Genomic DNA, 23,653 nt, shown 5'->3' on the forward strand with positions numbered 1-23,653 from the left:
TTTCCTCAGTGACTCTTAGAGCCCTTCCTTAGAACAAATGCAATGGGCAGTTACTGAGCACCAGGGCAAGTAAGGAGAAAGAGCAGAATGAGAAGCGGCAAGGTGGGAATGGTGGAATGTAGCTGGAGAGTAATTCAATTTCCCTCCTGATGCTTGACTATCAAGTTTTTGCTAAAATCGATGAAGCAGTTATATAAGTGATAGGGAAGCTGAGTGGTTTGGTACAGTATCTGCCTGTCAGCTGAGCCCCTGATTTGCAACACGTCCAGTGCCTTCCACAGAAGGAGATGTGTTAAAAATAATTTTTTTCTGTGTTCTGAATCAGTGCATGAAATGGAGAAGTCAGTATCAGCAAGAGCTGTGAAACATTCCTAGTAGAGGAGATTTTGCTTCATTCTCTTTTGGTAGTTTAGCTCAGTGGTGATGCGACAGTGCCAAATTTGTGGTATTAAACAAAAATCTTGAAGTATCCAGTCTGCCTTCTGGGGTTCCACACACTGTAGAAAGCCTCAATGTTCCCCTATCAGTAGACCCAGCCACTTGTATTTGGAAAAGAAAGCATAATTTACACAAAGATCTCCACCATTTTGATTTGAACTCTTCAGGAGATAATAGTTTCACTGTTCTTCATGCTAGTTTGTTCCAGTGGCTAATCATATTTGCTGTCAAAAGCATGTATGTTATTTCCAATTTGACCTTATTTAACTTCTCATCATTATTTTTATTTTCCTTTTCTTCGCATTGAAGAGCTCTGCAGACAGTGCTGTTTGGGCCCATGAAAGTATTCATATATTGGGTATTAAATCAATTAACTTCAGCAGAGGCTGGGTAAGCCATACTGCTTGACTCAGTTCTGCCACTGACCTCCAGCTGAATTCATTATTCATCTATAACAGTCTCAGTGATCACAAGGTGGAACAATTAAAACTGTTACAGAACTCTGAATGAGGGCTGAAAGAGCATGACATACAAAATGGATTTGCAAAGAGAATAGGTTCTCAAACTTGAAAGTATGACCTTGAGCAAAAATAATCATGCTGATTGTATGTAATGGTCCCACCTCCCACTGAGGAGGAATATCATTGGATATCATTGGATATCACTGTCTAATCCAAAGAGAGATTTTATTTATCTTTTCCTTTCTCTCTTCTTTTTTCTTTCTTCTTCTCTCTCTCTCCCTTTCTTTCTTCCTTTCTGTCTTCCTCTTTCTTCATTCTCCTTTAACTGTAAATTACCCTTGGAAGATGAAGCAAAACCAACTTCCTTCTTATAGTGCAGATACAGGTGCTGAGAGGCAATATTTCCTGACATCCACAAGAAATATGCCAGCATGTTATAAAAATAGGGTGAATAGGTTGGAGTTGTAAGGTTGCTTCTTGGATTTAAATCAAAGCATACGGATCTGGGTCTGTTTAAGTGTCTAAAAATGGAAGTTCATAGTGCAGCTGTCACCATGAAATTTATTGACAAAAAACCCCTACACATTACATGTTTGTTATATGGTGTTCCAAAAGCAAGAATACAAAGACGTGTGTTGCCATGTCCAGCCAAGTCTAATTAATAGTAATGATTTGCATAGAAATAGAGATTAAATATGGAGACAATGACAAATGTGAACATGTTCACTATGAGTTTAAAGCTGAAAAATTAGATCTTTGCTTTGAGTTATAAAACTCAAAATATCTTGAAACTGGTCTTATTGAGAATTTTTCTTCTTTCACAACACTCTCAGGCCTAAGAAAGCCCTTCTGCACCAGCCTGCTAGCTCTAAAAGTGATGGGATCAGAGGTGCAGTGAATTAGTGGCTGAAGTCTCCTTGCAAATGTGAAATGGATAAATGGATAAAAATGGATAAATAAAATAGAAACTGAAAACACAAACCAGCAGAACACATTTTTTTTTAAAAAAAATAATAAAATTGAAGGATTTTTTGGTGGTACTTCCACAAAAACTTTTCTGTAATGGTTTCTGATGTATTGTGGCTCCTGTCGAGTTACATTGCCAGGACAGGGGAGAAATCAGTGGAGCATCAGGTGACTTCATATTATTGTGTCATCTGTGGTGTGGAGTAGATAGGGCCCTCATTTCCTTGTGAGCAGGTCTAGGATGATCAAGCTTCTGAGAGGGCAAACTAACAGTTTGCAGTTTGCTAAGCTGTTAAAGAAAAATGACCTGTAAAGGCACTGTCCAGATTCACCTCATGGGATGTATCACAATGTGGTCTTCACTGAAGGTTAGGTTGGATATTAGGAACAGTTTCTTAGAAAGAGTGGTGAGGCATTGGAACAGGCTGCCCAGGGAGGTGGAGGAGTCACCATCCATAGAGCTGTTCAAGAAACTTGTAAATGTGGCACGTGGGGACATTGTTAGTGGGAAAGGTTGTGATGGGTTGATGGTTGGACCAGATGGTCTTAGTGATCTTTTACTGCCTTGATGATTCTATGCTTTTATGTTTCTTTCCACCCTCATTCAGATGAGAAAAGTGTTAAGCTACAGCTCCTAGAACGTCCAGGTCCCTGCTCTTGCCTTCTGTAGGAAGGGGGCCAAGGGGAAAGCCAATGAGTCTTGGTCTTACCAAAGGAAATGCACTAATCCCTGAGATGAGGGTGGGGCTCCTGACTGCTGAACAGGGCTTTATCAGGGCCCACCAATCTGGGCCCATCCAGAAGAGGTCATCATGTGAATCAAAAATCACTCACATGAAGCAAATTTACTCAGTGATTTGTAAAAAAGTAAAGGCTTTCGCTATAGTCCATATGAGGGAAAATGAGTAGGGAGAGGTTTTTTTATTCTTATTACCTTAAGTAACTGATGAGTTAATTAAAATGATACTTAATATCCTGTTGTGGAAATATCCCTTAGCGTAACCCATGTCACTCCTATTGGGAATGGGTTTTGCAATCAGAAGCCATTTCACACGTAAGTAATTTGTTTTAAAACCTTAGATTTTCAGCAAACCAGCTGACATTTCTTCTTATTTTTTCTTTTAGTTTCCTTTCTGCTGTTATGTTGCAGTGGTGATGCTTATTTTAATATTGCAAAGCTGAAGGAGGCACTGATTTCAAGACCCTCAGAAAGTACATGCACTATGAAACAGAGGTCTTCAGCATATGAAATATTAACACATTTATCACAAAACAAAACAAAGTCAAATGAAACAAAAACATTTTGGGCTAAGGGGGATCTGGGTCAGGAGAAGAAGAGTGAGTGGCATTTCACAGGAGATGCTGTCTCATCAGCCCTGTAAATTTCTGTCATTTCTACACGAAAGAGTCGAATGAATCAGTTTCTGGATGGCTGTGACAGCCATCATCTAAACAAAAGCTTCCTGGAAAACAGACAGAAAAAAAAGAATTCTGGGAGGGGGGTGGAAATTGGGCCTTATCTATTAAACTTACAAAAACCAATGAAATATCAGGAGAGCTCACGAAACCATTCCTTAAATACTAATTCAGCAGCAGTTTCAAGCAGCTAGCTATATGGTTATTGAATATTTACTCCTTCCCTCCCATCCGCTGGCTGCCAGCTGTCCTACCTTCCCCTCCTCCAACCAAGCTCAGAGCTGAGGAAACTGCAAATACCTTGTCATGTCAGTACCTTTGAGCAACACGAAAGGGATTCATGAGGAGGTTAATAAGTTGACTGTGCAATTATAACACTTACCATTGTGTACCACTGATGATGGCTAATGTGGTTATTTCCTGCTCCTCTGATCGTTTCCCTGCATGGTCATAAAGTCAGTGTGGAACAGGGCTCTCTGCTGCCTGTGTTACAGCAACGGCTGGTTGGCCCTTAGCTACTATTCCTGTGAGCTGTGTTTGCACAAACTCTCTGACTCCTGCAGCACTTAGGGAAAGGCCGATGAAGTTCTACTAATGAGAGAACGATCAGATATGATTATTTATTATTATTTTTTGCTGCACTTTTCAAAATGCATAAACTACTGAAAAGTAATCAGGAATGAGTTGAAGCTGAGGTCAGTGAGTGATATTTTTCCTGTATGCACCAGGGCTATTTCTTTGAACAGCTTGCTTTTTTTTTTTTTTGTCTGTCAGCATACACTTCTCAATGATATCACACCAAGGCTTTGTTCTCAGGAGAAATAAGCTCTTTTCTCATTGAGTCTTGTCAGCTAAGGCTAGGGAACAGACTTTCTGTATAGGTAATAACATTGATTAATGATATAAATTAATCAACCTGTTTACTGTCTTGCAAAAAAAAACTGTCTTGAGCAATCTTGCAACATACATGATCTTTACTAGAACATTGGATTAATGACTGCAAATGCACACATGGAGCATTAAGTAAAGATGATTTGGGGACAGAGCTATTCTCCAGGTAGTCAATATTCTGCCTGCTATAATTAAATATGAATACTTCAAAACTGGCATAATTTTCCTTTGATGCAGTTGATTGCATGATTGCCCTCACAGCCCATAAAGCCAACCGTATCCTGGGCTGCATCAAAAGAAGTGTGGCCAGTAGGTTGAGGGAAGTGATCCTGCCCTTCTGTTCCATGCTGGTGAGGCCTCACCTGAAGTACTGCATCCAGAGGTGGAGTCCACAGGACAGAAGAGGCATAGACCTGTTGGAGCACATCCAGAAAACAGCCACAAAAATGGTCCATGGAATGGAACACCTCTCAATGTGAGGACAGGCTGAGAGAGCTGGGGCTGTTCTGCCTGGAGAAGAGAAGGCTCCAGGGAGACCTGATAGCGGCCTTTCAGTATCTAAAGCGGGACTATAAGAAAGAAGGGGACAGACTCTTCAGCAGGGTCTGTTGCTATAGCACAAGGGGAAATTATTTCAAACTAAAAGAGGGGAGCTTTAGACTGATACAAACAATTCTATCTTGTAAAAACAAGAATCCCTGAAGATAGTGTTGTGAGGGAAAGCTGAATACTGCAGTGATGCCATGCAGCCATGGAGTAAAACTAGAAGAAAGAATGCATGAATAATACCTGCTGCTCCTCTGAGAACAAATGCTACAACAGAAAGTAACATTGCTGAACCTTTAAGGCCATAACACTAGGAAAAGGAACAAGCAGAGTAATTGCTGGGATGACAAATATTGGCCTAATATAGACAAATAGTACTAAGCAGGAATTTACTTGTGGCAGAAATGGGTAAAATTCCTCACTGAAGAATTATTTATGGCACTGAGCTGATTTGGCACATTCTTTATCTGGTCGACACAGACTCAGGCTATTGTAGCACACAGTTTTGCTTGGGAACATAGTTATGCTAATAGGGATGTTGAGAAGGATAGCACAGAAAGTCATCTGTGTCTGTGATAAGAAGCAAGAGATTTAGGCCTGTGCAGAAAATAGTGGCGGTGCCCTCAAGTGTCCAGTCTCCCATCATATCTAGGTAACACCTTCCACTCTCTGCTAATTGTTGTTACAGGGGCTGGCAGCAGTGGTGTGAATTAGAAAACTGGTACAGCTGGGATAGGCATTTAACAAGAATTAAATGTTTAGAGAAATATAAGGACTGAAACCATATCCAGCAGAGAGATAAGCTGAGGAGAGGACAGGAGTTTAATGAGCTGTTCAAACCAGCCCAAACGTCCTTCTTTAGGGCTTCCAATATCACTTTTAAAGTGAAATTTGTTTAGCTGCTTCAAATATTAACCAATCATTTTCTTCCTCTCCTACAGCACCAACACTGTCCTGGATGGTGTGAGAGGCTCTGCTTCCAGGATTCCTACGTGGTGCAAAGAGATGATATTTGTGGGGTTTCAAATCAGTAATTGACCTGAAATGACAGCTCAGTTACTGGCAGCCTCATCACTGGATATAACATTTCAGGCTGCTTTTTGCTTTCTGTGCACAGACTGATCTTCCAGTGATATAATTTACTCTAGAATCTATTTGGTCATTTTTATTATATTCTATTTCTGAAGGCAGTATTCAGCTGATTAAATTTTGTCCAACATAGCCATTCATCAGATTGTTTTAAAATGAAAAGCATTATTTTTGTCATACTACAATTAAACAGCTTTGTGTTTTGATGTCTTTTATTTTTAAACAATAGTGTCTCAGAAAATGTAAGAATCAAGATTTCCTAGACATAATGGCCATTTTTATAAAAATGTGCCCAGTCCTGTAATGCATCCCAGTTTTCATTAAGGACTGAGTAACAGCCTGTAGGAAAGCATGGCCTGTTTCCACACAAATACATATGTTGTATTGATTGTGAAGGGTCTCGTCTGGGGATTGCTGTGTGATTGCAGGTTCTGCTGCTTCCATCTGTGAATTATATGAAAGATAATATTTACTGAGACAAGCCCAGCTCCTCTGAGCACACAGACTTGATGAAGGGTTCATTTGTGCACTGTACAGCTCAGTATGAATCACAGCACCAATACATATAGGAACCTGTGTTATATATTTACTATTTCCAGGGAAAATCTGATTGGCCATCTGAAAATTATGTCATCCTCTACTTTTTTTGATGCAGGGTTTGTAGCAGGTAGGTGTGTCAGTGTTGCATCCCAGCAGGACTGTCTCTGTTCTGTCACAGAAAATCATTTAGGGTAACCTCAGTGGTGGTTAAACTTTCTAAAGTTGCTGCAGTGGGGTAACCTCTCTCTTCCTCCTGAGGTACTTGAGTGGGAGTTGAGCAGTGATCTTTGTCTCTTGTGGTGCTTCAACACATACTCATTTTACAGCCTGAAAGAGCCCTCCTTCTGGCAAAAATATAACTGGAGAATGGGTTAAGAGCTTAGCTCTGAAAAATGACTCCAGAGAATTTGGTTAATTCTTCAGCAGGACAATAGAGTCAGTTGTAGACTCCAGACAAGTCACCCAAGGTGGAGTTCTGTCATTCATTCATAGTCTCCTTGAGCCATTCAAGATATCTTAATACATTTGAGCTCTCCAAACGGACCTGACAGGTAGTGCTGAGAGGAGAGCCTTGACCTCCTGGAGCTGGTACTAGATAGAGCTCAAGTGGGTAACGACTGACATGTAGGATATCTGTCTCCAAGTGCAGACGCCTGTTTTTAGGCAAGACACTCTAGGCTCTTTTAGTAGCCCATAACCAGTTACTCCATGGAATCTGTGGGCTTAGCTAAAAACACTCTCTTATCTCCTACATCTTCATATCTGGACAGATAACACACATTAGAATACACTGGCTATATTGACTAGCTTTTCCCTGGTTGTTACAGAGACCAGACAACTAGCTTAGATGGGCATCACTCTCCTTGAATACAACCAGAAGAGAGAAGAGCCTACCCAATCTTCTTCTAACCTTACTTCTATTCCATGTGATTAACTGTCTACACAATTTATGTTCCTCTTTTTAGGGATTTTATTCTTTACCCTTTTTGTGAGTAACTGGCACAGCAGAATGTTTATAGCCCCTATGGTTGGACATTCAGGCGTGGAGAGAGTTGCTGACACCATTCATCAAAATAGAGAAACTGGAATCTCATAGAAATGTAACACCAGAAAATAATCACACGCATTCTAAAAAAAATTAAACCCTTTTTATTTGTATATTTATTTTTATATATAAAAGAAATACAAAAAAAGAACACAAACAAAATGTTGATTATGGCAATTCAGTTTTGTCAGCCCCCTCAGCCTGGGCTGCTGCCTCAGATCCACCGGGAGTGAGCAAAGTCCTGCGGTTATAATGTCCCTTTATGATTCCAGAGTTATTGTTCTCATTAAGGATTTGTTTCTGTTTTTGCCTGTTAAGAGACTGTACAAGTCCTAGTACAACAGCTGCTAATGAATACTGCCCAGTCAGTTTTCTTGGTTGTAAGATTAAAGGATTTGGTTGAACTCTTCCTAGAAGAAAATACGTTTTGATTTTTCCTTCCTGTTCACTGATGCCTTTGACATAAATCTCTCCTCGGTAGTCGAAGGCAAATCCTCGGTCCTTCAGGATCAGATATGTTTCTTCAGGCACTTGTATTCTGTCACTAACTCCTGTGCTGTCCATTCGACTTGCTAAATTAACTGTTTTGCCCCAGATATCATACTGTGGTTTCTTGGCACCGATAACTCCCGCTACAACAGAGCCATGACTAATCCCTATTAAAAATAAATAAGTAAATAAAATAAGAAGTAGCCAGCTAAGCGAGAATAACTGAAAACCATATTTGCACTTCAGAATCAGCTGAAACGTGGGTCAGATGCACTTATCGTTAAGCTTAAGGAAAAGGTACATATAAAAAGAAAGAATTAAGTCCAGGAAAGATAAAAACATGAAACGTTATATCCTCAAAGCTATTTTACAGGTTGTCCATCACAGTGGAATTGAAGTACTTATATATCGCCTGTGTTCTGCACACTATTGCCAAAGTTTCTGCAAACTACTTCTTAAGCAGTAGGAAAAATCTTTCAGACTCCGTACTTCCTGAAGGCAACCTTAACAGTGCTATGCAGTGAAGAAATGACATCCTTATGTTCTATAAAGTGAAAATATTCATGCATTTCTATGAAGTTATTGTAATACTATATTTTATGAAACCTGCATAAATTCAAGCCAAACAATCAAATAGAAGAGAATACTTTTTTTCCTATGATGGAATTAAAACAAATAAATTTAGTGGTAGTGAAAAGCAACTTTGAAAGAGGATCTTGCAAAGCTTTTCTTTTTAATTATTTTTTTAATAAATCAATTATAGAAATAATCTTCAAATATTTCTGCATTCATGCATTATAAATTCTTTGCAAGTAATCCACATTTACTGGGCACAGATGCATGTTCCCTGAAAGTTTTGCATGGTTCTAAACTATTAGGACACACTCTGAGATAGCACAGATAGTGATGCCAAAACCCTCCATGCTGTGACTGATGGACATACTTCAGAATTTTTTTTATGCTAAGCTTGTCTTGTTTTTCTGAGTGTTTTTTGGTTTTGTCTGTTGATCTAGGCAATGTAAGAAGTCATCAGGTTTGTTCCTGTTATGTGCCATACATTGAGGTAGCCTTTCCATGACCCATCATATTGATTTCACCCATCCACAGCAGTTTAGAGGTGCTGCCATTGGGACGGATCAGGTCTGAACTGGAATTCAGTTTTTCTCCAAAGCCATAAGTACTGCACATAGAATTTAGAGTGAGCTACTATTCCCTATTTTAATTTAAACGACATTTTCATTATCATGCTTGAATAATGCTTACCAATACGGAGTTCAAAGTTGTTAAATGAATGCTTGTTGATCTCCTGTATACTTTCATTCAATGCTATGGAGAAGTCAGCTAGAGCACACAAATGCCCCCATTTGTCTTCACATTGCTGAGGAGTCATTAAAAAACGATATGTTAGAAATGTTTTGCATTTGCCTGTAGAACAGCTCTCATCCATCCCTACCAAGTAACAAGTATTGGATTTCAAAATGATCAGTTTCACTGTGCTGGATCAAAGGGAGGTTGGATATTATTAATGGTAAAGTAATGCTTCTCACCTCTATAACAACACTTACATAATTAGATACAGAGAAACTCACTCTGAAACACCAAAGAAATTCATTTCCTATCAAAAAATCAGAAAGGAAATCACAGAAATTAACAATGCATATGAAATCTAAGGCTGATGAAATATGGAGAGGATTGTGACTGGTCTAATAATGTTATGATATCACCTTATCCATTCTAAAGCCAATTCTTTCATTAAACAAATTTCCAATCCATAAGTATGAAGCACTGCAAGCACCACCTCACATCATGCAGTGCAGCTCTTTGCCATTTTAACCATCCTTGGTATTTAAGCCTGATCATAAGAATCTCCCTTGTATCAACCTTTTCTGTTCACACCATGCTCATTTGTTGTCCTCAGTCTCTTTCAGATCAGAGCATGCCATCCTCCCTCAGCAGCCCTCACCTCTTTGACGCTGATGCAGTGATACACATATATGTATGAACATAAGTATATTTAAGACATATGTATAAATTTCATTAGACTACTACAGTTTTACAAAAGATTGATTAATCACTGCTGAAAACACAGTAAAGATTTTTTCCTTTGATTCTTCCTTTGAATTTTCACCCATATTAAGAGCAAAAAGAATTGGTTAGGAGACGTGTAGCAGCAAACTGCTATATTTCTGATGTTCACTTAGCTCGTCTCTGCAGAGAAGCAATTTAAGATGGAACAAACTAAAAAAAATATCATGCATGCCTAGTTTTATGGATTTCTATCTATCAGCCTTACTTGTTACTCTGCATGTTGGAGATGCTCAACTGGCTACACTCCACAGGCTTCATATATATTGTAAAGAATCAATTTTTTTTTTAGATTATAAGTCTCTGAATGCTGCTTTCCCGGTATTTGTGATCAGTGTGGGCAGACCTGATTCCCACGCTCCTGCTGATCTGGGGCAGCAAACTCTTGTAGTGCTCTTCCTTGTGATCTGGCACTGGTTGCCAAGCAAGACAGATCTCAGCAACAGTCAACTCCTCACTGGAAGTATTCTAGAACCTCATCTTATTCCTCTGGAGATCCCATTTTCTCTTGAGCATAATTGTGAGTATATTGATGTTATCTGGCTTATTGTAGGTTCATGATTGGGATTGTGCATGTGTTCTCTGTGTCTGATTTTGAATTGAGGGTCCTGGTGGACAAAAAGTAGGATGTGAGTCAGCAGTGTGCACTTGCGGCCTGGAAGGCCAGCCGTATCCTGGGCTTCATCAGAAGAGGGGTGGCCATCAGGGAGAGGGAGGTGATTATCCTCTCTGCTCTGCCCTCATGAGGCCCCATCTGGAGTACTGCAGCCAGGCCTGGAGCCCACAGACCAGGAGGGATAAGGAGCTGTTAGAGCAGGTCCAGAGGAGGGTCATGAAGATGATCAAAGGGCTGGTGAACCTCTTCTATGAAGAAATATTGATGGAGTTTGGCTTGTTTAACTTGGAGAAGAGAAGGCTTTGGGAAACTTTATCACTGCCTTCCAGTACTTGAAGGGAGCATATAAGCAGGAAGTGACTTTTTACACAGGCAGATAGTGATAGGAAAAGGGGGGACAGTTTTAAACTGAAAGAGGGGATATTTATGTTAGATGTTAAGATGTAAAGATATAGATGTTAGATGTGAAGAAATTCTTTCGTTGGAGTGTGGTGAGGCACTAGCACGGGCTGCCCAGAGAAGCTGTGGATGTCCCATCCCTGGAAGCATTCAAGGTCAGGTTGGATGAGGCCCGGGGCAGCCTGATCTGGTGAGTGGAAACCAGCCACATACATAAAAAGGGGTGAAACTGGATGGTCTTTAAGGTTCCATCCAATCTGAAACATTCTATGGTTCTATGATTTTTCCCTTATTTTGGCTCCAATTCTGATTGTGAGAGCAATGTGCAAACTTCTGGCTTTGGGAAGTTCTTTAGTTGAACTGACATATCTGCTTTGTTCTGATGTACAGTTTATCATCCTGTTTAAAAACAAACAGCTACATCAGTGCAATAAATGTTTAAATGTGACCTTGCACTTGCATAACTATGCTGCTCTACTTTCCCATCAATGTGATTGAAAGGAGATTTTTTTTTCTCTCTAACAAACTTAAATTTGAAGAAAGAATCCATATGGTTCTTGTTCAGAGAACAAATGGCATTTCAATTCACCAAGAACTGCAACTGTTTCTGCCAGAAGCCCCAAATGTCTGTTTTCTTTGAGCAAATATAGCTCTATGGATATTGAAAATATAAGACTAATAATTTTTAATACAATCACATCAAAAGCTTTGTGTTTGAGAGTAGATTCTTCTCTTACCTGTTTTTCAGGTGATAATCCTGACACAGCCATGTATGTGCTACCGATTGTTTTAATTTTTTCAATATCCTGGAATCTCTCTTCACCTAGTAGCTAATAAACATATAAATAATAATAATAAACAAATAAAAGCTATTATTCCTGTAACTTTTAATGAAAAATACTTGTATGGATATAGAAATTAGTCTTTGCGTTTGCAATTTCTAGTCATAGAACAATATAGGTATATAAGTATAGAATTCTAGGTATAGTACAATATTTATTCCAGTTTCTGGGAAACACTGAGCTGTGGCTCTTTGTAACACCATCTACTAACAGAATTTACAGAGCATTCAAGCTCTGTAAAACCATTTGGCACATTTTAGAATAGATAATACAAAACATGCATATTACAGCCTAACTTAAATGAAGATGATCCCTGCAAATGCTGAGATACAATCATGGAAAATTAACTAAGACAAATGGTCTTAGTTATATGTATATTCTGGTATATGTGTGTATGAATATAGGAACACTTGATCACTTCAAAATATTCCAAAATCTTTTTGGAGGAATTCAGTGTGGTTAGATTTAGTGCACTTATGGAAACATTTCTGGTAATCAGGCCAGTACTGGAGGTAACTTCTGTGGGAGATGAAGTCCTCCTGCATGATATGCTTCTTTTAACTACCATGCTTGACACTGGTACACTCACTGAGCAGTCAGTCTGTGCTTTTGTTAAGTATTTACCCCTTCTACAAGAATTGCAGGGATGAATATGTAATGTTAAGCACCAGAACAGTGAGTGGAGTGGGAATGACAATTTGGTTCCCACTCCAAGCCCATATTCACAGTTTCACATAGAACTTTGCATTAAATTTTGTCTAGAGCCTTATCTTTCTTGAGAAACCTAATCCGACCTTGTGCTATGAACTCGATCAGTGACAGCAGAGCTTTATATAGGATGTGGGCACATCTCACCTCATCACAGGCTTTAAAGATGTGTGTTACTGAAAGTATTACCCTGGGACACTTCAAGATAGGCAGTGTGATATCTAATAAATTCAGCTATCAACGTGCTTAGCCAGTCCTGAATGACCATTCCCTTTCCCTCCTCAAAAATAACCCCACCTAAAACCTGTTCACAAGCAATGAATTTAAAACTTTTAGTACTAAAGGTTCAATATAGTTGAGATTTAAATGAAAAAAATCATGCTGTGGTCAGGCAAAAAAATTAATGAAGCTTTCTCCACTTCATTTATACACTATCACACATTCTTTTTCCACCCTGTGGATTTGAGTTTCCAGTCAATTAAAAACTAAAAACATTATTCTGTTCAAAGGGAGAAACATACCAAAGGAATAACATGAAATATCCCTGGCCATTGAACTAACCACACTGTAAGTCAGCCAGAGCGTCGGGGTCTTGGAAGCTTTGCTGTTCATGTGCAGATATGGCACCATCTGTCTCTAAAGGGAGGTTGCACAGCATTGCGCAGGGGACACAAAGCCATATGGTTAATGGCTCTCTTCCAAGTCAGGAAAGTCCAAAAATTTGACACATTTCTCATTTTCTTCAGACTGCCAGAAAAACCCATTATCTGTACTTCTCTCCTATTTGGACAATTCTTCTAACTGCTCCCTTAAAGAAAAAGACTGTTTCTCACTGCTCTGTTTCTTCAAGCATCAGGTGTGTAGGGGAAGAATGGTCTCGGTTAAAAACAGACTATGCTTTCATTTCCATATGGTTGCTAGAAGCAATACCAAAGAGCACAATAATATGGAATGTATGATAAATATTTAAAAAGTATTCTTAGAAAATTATTCTAAAAAAACCTATTGGCTATCAGGCCATTTTGAAGAAATAATCTCAAGTTATCTCCTTCTCATTCATTATTGTTTCCAAATCTCTATTTTTTCCTGCTTCCTCCTGTCCGTTAAATAGCTTATTTCCTTTTTCAGATAGTGGTTTATTTACCCACTACTTTCGTCAAAGTATGACAGGATGATGAATATTGATTTTAAGGAAAAATATTCCCACTCCATTCATTGCAACACTTTCCCACTGTTATTTGTTGCCACACTTTAAATAGGCTCACAAATTTACCAAGAATGATCAGGAAACACTTTCAAATGGTAGTGTGGTTGAAATCTGAAAAGAAATGAATAGCTTGATGCTGCAACTTGTGTACAGTCAAATTATACAGAGGTCAGACCCTGTGGCACATTGCATGTGTGAGGTAGTAGAACATTTCAGGATATCCTGCATAACTGCAATGCAATCAGTGAATTCTGAAAGCAGAATCCTGCATGGTGCTGAAACCCATATTTGTGACAACATCGTGTATTAGAATCCGCTGTTATAAACGCCATGTAAATCACTGCAGGATAAAGGATAAAGGGGGGAAAAGAGCCCATGAACTAGAAAACTCTTATTAAAGCACAAATCCCAATTGTACTGTAGCTAAAATACATAAATGCTAGATTAAAATGGCTAGAAACAATATTAAATTTCAGAAAAAAACAATCCATCAATACTCATAATCTTCATGAAAAAACATTCCAGTATTATTATTACTTTTTTTCTACAGCATGTCTAACAACAGTTTTGCCCTGTTATGTGTCATTTTAAAAGTGGCAATTATAAAAGTAGATTTGCCAATTTTCATGTTTGTTTATTGATGTACAAAGTGTTCCTTTTAGTAGCCCTGGGCCTGACTTAAAAATAGGAAATGATGTATAAGTGTATTCTGTAGTGATGTTATATATCAAATAAAGAAAGATCACCTTTTTCTTTCAGTCCAGAATCCAGCACCTCCCATTCTGCCTCCACCTATGTCCCCATCACATTTTCCAAATCAGGTCAATTTAGATTTTTACTGCTGCTTTCATTCAGAACCATCTTAGAATCAAAGAATCATAAAATAGCTTAAGTTGGAAGGGACCTTCAAGATAATCAAGTTTCAACTAGATGAACACAACATCCTTAGTACTGTTACCTTTACAAGGAAACGTGAGGATTCATAGTACAGAATCTGACTTGGAATTAGGAACGTCATTCAGTTGTCTAAATATATAAGTCTAGTGTCATTTAGAGCATGCTTTCTGTTAAAATCTTCAACTGCTTGCTTCAGGATAGTGTAAGTTTTCTGATGGTGTAGCATGGGAGCTGCCAATCTCATGTGTTTGTCTCAGACCATGTCAGATATCTCAAATGGCACTAAGCATCAATGTCCCAGACTCTTCTCCTAAGAATTCTACATTTGTATATCTCTGCAGAATTGCTCATGTGATGCTGAGGATCAACGTATTTCCACAACTAGTACATCTGCTCTGTTTTCAAGGTGCACATCTGTGTTTTGCCTCCAGGCCTGTATTAAGATAGTAGACAATCTCAGCAAGAAATATAATGAAAAGCAGGGTGTAGTGCCATCATTTAGTGTTATCAATAGTTGCATGGAAACATTACTGTCCCTGATACACTGGTTGCAAAATGTCTTCTGGTTCCTTTTCCATGGCTAGGATTACTCCCTTCACAGTGGTTCTGTCCTGTATATCACCTTTCAGATTGCTCAGACAGAGAAAACTAATGGCATGACCATGCTGGAGATAGGTTAGCAGTCATCAGGGGAGCGCATAATTTAATTTACTACCCATACCAAGAACATATCTATTATTCAACTAAACATGTCTGGGACATAATACAGTTCCTAATTAGGTCCTTTATTAGTTACAGAACAGGTGTCAGGGACCTGAATGATTATCATGTTAGAGCTTTTGATGAAAACCTTGTCTTCAATAATCACCTCAGCAGCAATGAAATTCTGCTGTGAAGATTACATGAAAGTGCATGACAAGATATCTTAAATTAATTCATAGCAATAGGCTTTGCATTAAGTTTGAGCCATAATCATTTTAATCAGATCTGGAAAGAAAAACAAAACTATTAATCAGAGCATGCTGACAGCTGTGCAAGATCTCAGAAATGAGAATGATGTATTTATACCTATAGGGAAAACAGAGCAGAAGCTTAGGAGGAGACAGAGTTCTTCCTGTAGAATAGGAGTTCAGTTTTCTACTGAAATGCACAAGGATGCATTGCTTCTGTGAATTCTTATATTTCCTACTGGCAATTTTAGTAACTGTTCATTTGTAAAAATAAACCTTCAATTTCATTGTGTCTCACAGTTTGGTACGCTTGATCCTCATTCAGTTTTAATGAGCAAGAACTCTATAAACTCTTCTCATGAGGAGCCCCAGGATAAGGAAGAATAAAGGTGTAGTTAAGCCCCTAACCTGGGTCCATAATTAGTTTCTATCTTCTGGCTCAATTCAGGTATCTTTGTTTTCTGAAAAACGCAGGAAAGCCAATTATTCCTTTGTACCTTTGCCTTCCTCTCATAAAATGAAGACAACTGTAGAAGTAAGGTAAAATAAATTCTTCAAAACCTCTGAGAGGCCTTAGATAGTAGCTTCCTAGAACTGAATAATAATAATAAAAAGTATTAATCTCTTTTTCTCAGCATTATGCCTTCCACTTTTATCTTGCTCTTCAGCAGCTTTCTCTGAAGCCCTTGGAGATACCTGTTCTTCAAAGCAAAATGAATCAACAGAAAATAAAACAAAAACCTTAGGCTAGGTCCTCAAGGAGAGACAGGTGCTTAAAGTAGAACTGAGGTACAACTGAAAAAAAAGAGAAAAAAAAAGGAGAAAAAGGACACTAAATCTCGAATTTTCATTGAACTGTAGTCCCTGGAGAGATCTAACGTCTGTTGATGCTCAGAAAAAATTCTGCATACTTCATCTATTGACAAAATACCGATCCAGAATTCATATGCCAAAACTAAACATCCATTCTTGTTTTTTCTCAAAAGCTCAGTCGCAATCAATTGTACTCTGATAGTGTCTTTTGAATTGAGAACCAAAAATATAAAAAGGAACAAAGAAGGGTGAAAGTGTTCTCACTTTTCCAAAGCACAACCTAAGTAGATTTTTTCCTTGTTCTGTTTTTGAAAATTATTCCATGGTGACATAGCTCATGCGGGATGTGAAATCCAGACCAAATCTCCTTTTAGGGTGCAAACTCATTCCTTCTGCTTTCTTGAAATGTGTATTAAAATTAACCCTACAAAACACCCTTCATTTCTCCATTTGGTACTCTATCAACATGCAGAAAGGAATTTAAAACATTGTTATGATAAATAGAGATAAAATTTTTTTTTTTTCAATTTCTCAAATATTTCTTGGTATCCAGGTGCTTGCTCCTTTTCACTCCAGTTTAGTGACACTGGAACAGGTTGCCCACAGAGGTTGTAGATTCCCCCTCCATGGAGGCATTCAAGGCCAGGCTGAATGGGACTCTGAGCAACCTGGTCTGGTGGGAGGTCTTTGCCTATAGTGGGGGAATTGGAACTAGATGATCTTTAAGGTCTCTTCCATCCTAAGCCATTCTATGATTTTATGATTCTATGATTCCTCAGCTCTCTTTCTGATATTAACGTTGTTTACCTTCATGATGGACAGGATACTTAAATAAACAGGTTTTTTTTTTTTTTTTAATGTCATTTCCAATTTTTTCCCTCCAACTCTGAATTCCTTAGCAAAGCAAGCAGCTTAACATCTCTGTTACATATCTGACCAGAGAAGTGACATTGGTAAAAATGCCATCTCTTTTGTTCTTAACTCAGTGTTTGATTCTGTGCTGATCTGACTCACTCACTGTCTTCAAAATAATACCTTTACCAGGTTAGATTATTTCCCAGATATCTTTACCCTTTCACCTTCAGAATATGAACATGTTCTACCACTAGATAGATACACTGGAACAGGTTGTGGTTTTTATTATATATGCACATATTCAAGTATTGTTTTCAGTCTCTCTTCCACTAGGTTATTTAGACCAAAGTTTAGTGAGTCTAAATCAAAAAGCAAAATAGACAATTGTAGTAGTAATTGGAGTAAAATCCAATTAAACAACTAGCCAAAAAAAAACCAACCAACCAAACAAACAAAAACCTAGAAAAATATTTGAAGCAAAATAGCAAATTTGATAATTTAGGTTGACTAATTTGATGTCTGAGAACTTACCATTCAAGCACTATCAGATTATCTTAAATAGTTGGTCTTACCTCATCAAAGTCTGCAATGATTTCATTCAGCAAGCGTAGACATTCTACTCCTTGGTTATTCATCTCTGTCTGGGAATAGAAGTCAGCAAATCCAGGAATAGAAGCAAACATCACTCCAACAGCATCATAAGACTGTGAATACAATTCCTAAAAGAACAATGAAGAAAACCAAGTTGAAGTGGAAAGACAGGAATGAGAAAGTCATTCTCTGTGCTTAACATCCACAGCTTACTTTTTTCCATGCATAGTACCTTAATAACAGAATTTAGCGATAAGATATTGTGTGATTAGGAAGGTTCAACAGCAGGAGGCTGACAGCTCTCATATTTTTATCTTGGATATTATGCAACTTGTGCTCTTTACTCTAAATTCTCCTCTTGAGGTCAGGGGCTACATCAGCAAAAAATTATAGAATCATAGAATGGTGTAGGTTGGAGGGGACCTTAAGGATCATCTAATTTCAGTTCCTCTGACATGGGCAAAGTTGCCAGCCACCAGGTCAGGCTTCCCAGGGCCCCATCCAAACTGGCCTTGAATGGTTCCAGAGATGGGACATCCACAAGTCTCTGGGTAACTTGTTCCCGCACCTCACCACTATCTGAGTAAAAAATTTCTTCCTAACATCTAACCTAAATCTTCCCTTGAGTTAAAAATGTTCAACTCCTTTAACATTTCTTCATAGGAGAGGTCCTCTAGCCCTTTGATCACCTTTTGGCCCCCCTCTGGACCCATTCCAACAACTCCACATCCCTCCTGTACTGGGGACACGGTACAGAAGCGGCCTCACAAGTGCAGAGTAGATCAAAACAGTCACCTCTCTCCCTGCTGACCACTTCTCTTTTGATGCAGCTCAGGATACCATTGGCCTTCTGGGCTGCAAGTGCACACTGCTGCCTCTTGTCCAGCTTTTTGTCCAACGGGACCCCCAAGTCCTTCTCTGGAGGGCTGCTCTCAGTGAGTTCTTCTCCCAGTCTGAACTGAAATCTGGCTTGCCTCAACCCAAGTGCAACACTTTGCACTTGGCCTTGTTAAACCTCAATAGATTCTTATGTGCTCACTTTTTGAGCATGTCCAAGTCCCTTGGAGTCATCAGTAAACTTACTGGGGGTACATTTGATCCCACTGTCTATGTCACTGAAAGAGATATTGAAGTGCACTGGTCCCAAGACAGATCCCTAGGGGAAACCACTCACAACCAGCCTTCACCTGGACATAGAGCAAATGACAACAACTCCCTGGCTATGACCATCTAACCAGTTCTTTATCCACCTAATAGCCCAGCCTTCAAATTCATATCTCTCCACTTTAGAGATAAGGATGCGGTGCAGGACCATATCAAAGGCCTTGCACAAGTCCAGGTAGATAACATCAGTTGTCTTTCCTTTGTCCACTGATGCCATCATTCCATCATAGAAGGCAACCAGATTGGTCCAACATGATCTGCCCTTGGTGAAGCTATGCTGATTGTCCCAGATCTCCTCCACATCTTCCATGTGTCTTACTGTCTCCTTCAGGAGGATCTGCTCCGTGATCTTCCCAGGAACAGACATGAGGCTCACTGGCTTGTAGATCCCCTTTTCACTGCCAGATTTTAATTCTGAAAAAATGATTGGTTCGCCTTCTGCCCTTATCCTTTCCTTCACTGAAGAGCTTCTACAGGGTCATAGTAACCATACTCTAAGGACACTTCTGTTTCCTTTCATAGAAATTAATACACAGACTAGTTTGTTGAGGCTTACAAAAAAGGAAAGAAAAGACAATATGCACTTGAAGAATACATGCCGAGAGACTTACACTATGCTCGGATTTTGAAGACAGAAAACAGTCTGTCTGAGTCTTCAGCTTCCCAATTTTTCTATTTTTTGGTAAGAAACATCAATACTGAAATAATGTATCCATGTGAAAATACTTACAGTACACATTTGGGAATACATTTTTGAGAGCAGAAATTAACTTAATGGTCAGAATTGAACTGTAGGATTGATTGTACTGAGATAAGTAGACTCACACTTAGAGATTGAGCCAGTGGACTCACACATAAATCAGAGCAGTTACTCCGGGAAGTCGCCTTACGAAAACCAAAAGTGATGATTCTGAATTCAGTAGCAAATAGTTGAAACATCAGCAGTGATGCATGGGGCATGTTTGCTTTCGAAGATTATTATGCATATAAGATTACATGAAAAGATGTATAAAATCAGACACGTATTCCCTGAGAATCCATAATGCAGGCATGACGCAACACTCTCATGTTTGGTAATGGGTTTGGCTCCACTTGAAACAAACTGTTCTAACCTGGTTGTTTTCACGCATACATTTTCTCATGTGCAAAGCAGTATTTTATGGGAGTTTAATATCCACAGGGTGCAAAATTCCTCAAGAGGCTGATTTCTAAAGTGCCTTTCCTTGTAGCTCCTAACTATATCATCTTCCCCTAGGTGCTATTTGAAATCACATCTTCAGAACACAATGATTCCTCATTGTGTAGTCTAATTTGGCTGCTTACATCCGTTTTCAAACCGTAGAAGCAGAAAAGGGGAGCCTTGAATCTGTTTCACTGCACAATTAATTGATATGTCACTGTTGGCAACTTGAATCTTGAAGTATTTGTCATGTCTTCACTATAAAATTCAATTCTAAAATTTTATCATAGAACAGCTTTTATTCACAGATGTTATAATAAGCATTTGCTTTATTTCAGATAAGGACTAAGTGTCTTGCTGTTGCTTTCCCAAATAAATGCTGGCTTTTCTTATATCCCATCAACATCCCCTCTCCAAACACAATCTTAAGAATATTCGCAGACTCCATCCTCAGCAGAGTATTTTACTGAGTTTCCCTCCATCTGACTGACCTTCAGTCACATCTTGAGCTTACAGAGGTTTTCTGTGTGTACTGCAAACGTTCTTTAGAAACACAGCCACAAGTTATGTTTCCAAAATGGATGCTCTGTTAACTGCACAAAAGAGACACAATATGAAATGGCAAGAATACTCTCTTGGGTCTGTTGCTGCCTGTTGCACAGCTTACTTGCATACTAGCTGACTAGCTGACAGAGCTGCAATATTACTTCTGCAACACTAGACTATCTCAAAGCTGCAAAGTTATTTTGTTAGATTTTTACATCTTTTTTTAAGGAATATTTTATTTTCCCAGACTCATATGCTGGGAGGGATTTTTAAAGAATACCATTAGAAGCAAGTACATTTGGGACAAGCTTCTCATGGCCTTTGAATAACTCCAAAGGTGGAGATTTCACATCCTCTGTGATTCCCTGATGCAGTATTAGACCATTTCCTGGGTGGAAAATTTATCCTGCAGCTGAATGAGATTTTTCTTGGGGCAACCTGTGTCCATTGCCTCTTGTTCTTCAGCTGAGAAGGTATTGTTTCTGTCTTCCCTGTAACTAGCAGTTAAAGGGAGCAGTTGAAAGCAACAATAAGATCCTCCTTTATCCTCTTACTCTTAAGGTTGAATAACCCCAAGTCTCTCAGCCTCTCCTCATATGCTGTAGTGTCCTAATTATACAGGCTTTATGCTAGATCGCTTTAGTAGATGTGTGCCTCATTCTGGGAAACCTAAAACTGGAAACAACACTCCAGATGAGTACTAGAAGTTCAGAACACATGGAATAGTAATTGACCTTGACCTTAAAAATTATTATTGTTTTAATATGGATTGGATACAAAAATTGGGCAATATTTGTGTATTGAATCCTACTGAGAATTGTGTACAAATAAGTCTTTAGTGTATCTCCTTTAGTTCTGCTAAATTAGATAAAATTATCAGGAATAAACTTGGTACATACTTCATTATCCCGATCCTTCTCCAAGAAGTGACGTGCAACATGACTGGGTAAAATATTCCGCAGCATATTTTCATTGTGCTCCCTTAACTCCTTCATTTCATTGATTTCTTCTTTTGCTTGAACACGCCACAGAAAATCCAGCCTTGCTGTGTATTCAAGCTGTAGTTTCAGAAGGGAAAGAAAGGCAAAAATAAAGTCCAACAATATAAGAGTAGACATCGTATTGTTATCCTGGAAGGCTGCTCCTCTCATGTAAGTGCTTCAATAATGCTGGAAAGGTTTTTTTGACTTAGAAAGAATTTTATTTCATTGACAGAAAAAGAGAGGTCTTATGTATGTTAAGTGTTTGAGAGAAATACTAGGACAAATAACATTTGTCATGTTGCTGCTATTGTCAGTGGCTAGAAAGTTTCATTGTTATGTTCGTTTTAAACACCTCTCTGATATTTAAATTTAAAAAAAAATGGAATCAGACAGGAGATTAGATATTGAAAGATATTGGTATGCAGAAAATATGTTCTTTTCATATATGTTTTCAGATGAATTGGGTTTCATGATAAAATAACAAGTGTGATTCACAAACACATAGCAGAGCTAGGTGTTCTACTTCTCAAGGATTAGCATCTTTCAGCTAAACTAAATGTTAACAGCTCAACACACTTTCAAGGAGATTTTCAAGACTTTAGCACCAAAATGAGATATTTCTACTGTTAGGAAATGCTTTTTTTTTTTTTTTTTTTTTTTTTTCTTTTAAAATATCGTGAAAGATGCACTATCTGGTACCCCCTTGAGTACTTTATCCCTGTTCCATGTTCATGGACAAGACCAATACTACCAGAACTTTTGGTTACATTGCACTAGAAGAAAGATTTCAGATTTGAAGGCAGATGCTACTTTAGCTTGCAAAAAGCCTGCACAGAGCTAACAAGATACAGTCTTATTGGAAATGATGGAAATATATCCTTGCATGTTGTAAACTGAAAGAGAAGACGTATCTGTGAAGCTTGAGATGTTCTAAATTGAGATAATAATTATACACTCAGCAGAGGATCATGTTGCATCAGCAAATAAATGCATTTTCTAATTGGGAGAGATATCAAATTGTTTGTCAAAAGCTGCTGGAGTAAGGAAGTTGCTGGGACATAACTCATGTGCCAAGCTGAAGTAAAGGGCAAGTCTGCAGTGGTGGAGATGACTAAGAGGGGGTTCAGGAATTCCCTAGTGGCAATTGGATCCACATTTTTATCATCAACAGTGACTAATGTAAAAGCTCACATCTCTTGATAGCAGCCCTGAGGAGAAGGATTTGGGGATGTCAGTTGATGAAAGACTCAACATGAACCGGCAAAACTGTAGGGTTAAATTTTGGGTTTAGAAACAGAATGATTACAGAATGACTACAACATTAATCTTGAAATGTTCACCTTTTCTTGCACTGCAGTGTATCCCTTAATTAAGCACCTTTAATTTCAATAGTGAATGAATAGACAAGAACAAATATATTACCAAGAAAGCCTATGTCCTGTATATGGCATACAACCCAATCTCTCTCCAGGCAATTGCCATTTTCAAGGAAATCAGGAAGTAAGGATCAACATTTGAAAGACAGTATTTTTCCTTTAAGAATGAAAAAGGAGAGGATTTACATCAGAGAGGTACATCTTCAACTATTGAAAAGTGTCTAAATGAGCAAATATCCTTTCCTCGCTAAACTAAAATCTGTGTATAGAAAGATTAATGAAGAGGCCTGTGGCATATCAGAATTAGATTTGTACCTTTGTCATTTTTTAAACTGGAACAATCTCCTCCGCCTATTTCCTGATGCCTCCTTGTTTTCCCAAGCATGAAGGTTAAAGGGGTGATGTTTTTGCAGATAAACTGCTGTATAGGGACGTTTGTCCTTCCTCCCTTCCCACAGGTCTTTGTAGAGCTAAGCTACAGCCCTGACATCATTGTGCACAAAGCAGTCTGTGCCTGCCCTGTCAAAGCTTAAGCTTTTCTTTCTACTGAAGAGCCCCAG

The 23,653-nt window shown here is 38.6% G+C and overlaps 1 protein-coding gene across 2 annotated transcripts in view; it reads right to left on the bottom strand.

Moving 5' to 3' along the window:
• Positions 1-7,473: 7,473 nt before the first annotated feature.
• The window catches only part of ADCY8 (adenylate cyclase 8), a 119,100-nt gene continuing 102,920 nt past the window's right edge, over positions 7,474-23,653 (bottom strand). For both annotated transcript variants that reach the window (XM_004940042.5, XM_418437.8), the window contains 5 exons: positions 21,634-21,792; positions 17,826-17,972; positions 11,719-11,811; positions 9,145-9,259; positions 7,474-8,048 (listed from right to left, as the gene is read on the bottom strand). In XM_004940042.5, coding sequence (XP_004940099.1) covers positions 7,561-8,048; positions 9,145-9,259; positions 11,719-11,811; positions 17,826-17,972; positions 21,634-21,792 — 1,002 coding nt within the window. In that variant the 3' untranslated portion in view covers positions 7,474-7,560. The remainder of the gene's footprint in view (positions 8,049-9,144; positions 9,260-11,718; positions 11,812-17,825; positions 17,973-21,633; positions 21,793-23,653) is intronic.

The sequence above is a fragment of the Gallus gallus genome, chromosome 2, assembly GCF_016699485.2.
Source record: "Gallus gallus isolate bGalGal1 chromosome 2, bGalGal1.mat.broiler.GRCg7b, whole genome shotgun sequence".
In the NCBI taxonomy this organism is placed as follows: Eukaryota; Metazoa; Chordata; class Aves; order Galliformes; family Phasianidae; genus Gallus; species Gallus gallus.